General features: G+C 44.8%; 1 protein-coding gene across 1 annotated transcript; it reads left to right on the top strand.

The window, feature by feature from the left end:
* The first annotated feature begins 521 nt into the window (after window positions 1-521).
* On the top strand, window positions 522-1927 carry LOC116805580 (serine/threonine-protein phosphatase 2A activator-like). The gene has a single exon (XM_032738297.2). The coding sequence runs from the start codon at window positions 693-695 to the stop codon at window positions 1794-1796; it is 1104 nt and encodes a 367-aa protein (XP_032594188.1). The 5' UTR covers window positions 522-692; the 3' UTR covers window positions 1797-1927.

Genomic DNA, 1927 nt, shown 5'->3' with positions numbered 1-1927 from the left:
CGTAAACACTATCCCACTTCCTCTTTGAAAGTATTACATTTCCAGGAAAATATTGAAAAAATAATAACATGCATATGTGTATCTGTTTCTGTCTCTGTTCAGTTGCTGTGGTTGAATAATTTACATAAATGTGAATTAAACGACTCGTTGTAGCACTTTCCCAACTATTGAGCGTTCACTGTACTAACATTAATGAAGTTTGTATGCTAATAAAGAGAAAAGTCGAACGTCAAAAGTAAGACAAGTAAGACTTGTGTCCAAGTTTTAAGCGCGCTTCATTTAATATTCAATGATGTAGACTCATATTGTTCATTGTGCATATTAAGTAGACATCAAGAATTAAAGTGTTCTTTGGTAGGCATATTAAAGTGCTTTAGTTAAAAGTAGGCACGATTCTTGATTCAAACAAAGTCAACACTTAACTTTTAAGCTTATCCCGTTCTTATCGTGTAATGTGTTGAATCCGTCTAAAACTTTAAGTTGGGTTTCAATCAAGCGCGATGCACTCGCGAAATTAGCCCAATTCAATCTTGGGTTGGATATGCTGATAAGGACCCAGTTCAGTTCAGATCATCCATTCAATATCTGCAAGCTGAGGTTCATTTTTAAACTCCGAAATTTTAGTCAGTTCAATTAATTCAGTATTTTGGGGTAAACCAAAAAAACACACAAGAAAAATCAAAGCGGAGAAAATGGATATCAATGCACAGGTTGCCAAATACTTGGAGAAGAGCGGGACCGCGATACGTGTCCACATAAGGTCCGATACGGAGCTGTGGCACAACTCGATTGCCTATCAGGAGCTGATCAACTATATCAATCGGACTAGCAACGCGATTCAGGGCTTGCAACGGCAGGAGACATCCGGCTATCGGATTAGCGACACCATGCGACAACTGTGTGGCATCTTCGATCGTCTGCTCGCTGAACTGACCGCATCTGCTCCACTGGTCAAGTCGGGAGGGGCGTGTGTTAAGCAATCGTATCGAAATTGGTCGCGTCAAATGTTGCGCAGCATCTTCAATATGCTCGAGTCGGCACTGCCGAAGAGCAAGTGCGAGTATGTCGGTGAGCTGGGTCAGTATTTGGCCGGATCCTTTGGCAATCAGATGCGCATCGACTACGGCACCGGTCACGAGCTCAGCTTCCTCTTCTTTTTGTGCAGCCTATTCCGGTCGCAGATATTACAGCCAGAGGATGAGCCGGCGGCAGCACTGTTGCTCTTCCATCGCTATCTGTGCTGTGTGCGACAGTTGCAGTTGCAGTTTGACATGAGGCCCGCTGGCAGTCAGGGTGCCTACTCGCTGGATGATTATCAGTTTGTTGTGTATCTGTGGGGTACGGCACAATTGTGCTACAATCCACCATTCGTGCCCAATCAGCTGCTCGAACCCCCTATCTATACGCAGTGGCGCAAACAATATTTATTGGCCGACTGTGTGTCACATTTGGCTCAGACAAAAGTGGGCAATTTTTGTGCACACTCCAGCCAATTGTGGAGCATTACGGCGCTCTCGTCGTGGTCGCACATCTATCGTGGCCTGCACACCATGTACCTGGACGAGGTCGTCAGTCAATTTAATTTGCTGCGACACATCTACTTTGGCCCATTGATGCCCTTCGATTTCACGCCACCAGCCAGCCAATTGCAGCGCGTCCAGCTCGTCCGTCCAACGCACTCGAGACACAGTCAACAGCATGATGAGGCAACAGCCACAGATTCAGATGCACAGCCTCAGTCTGTTAAGATCAAGCTGCAAGATTCACGCACCATTGGCTGGATGCTTAAAAAATAAAACCTACCTCAGCAGGCAAGAGAGTGTACATAAGTGTTTGTGTGTGTGTGTTTGTGTGTGTGTGTGTGTGTGTGTGAGTTTCAAATCAACCAGAAATCGAATCGAACGAATTGAAAACAAATAAAATTAAC

The sequence above is a fragment of the Drosophila grimshawi genome, unplaced genomic scaffold (assembly GCF_018153295.1).
Source record: "Drosophila grimshawi isolate 15287-2541.00 unplaced genomic scaffold, ASM1815329v1 contig_848, whole genome shotgun sequence".
NCBI classification, from domain to species: Eukaryota; Metazoa; Arthropoda; class Insecta; order Diptera; family Drosophilidae; genus Drosophila; species Drosophila grimshawi.
This window is presented reverse-complemented; position numbering and strand designations above follow the sequence as displayed.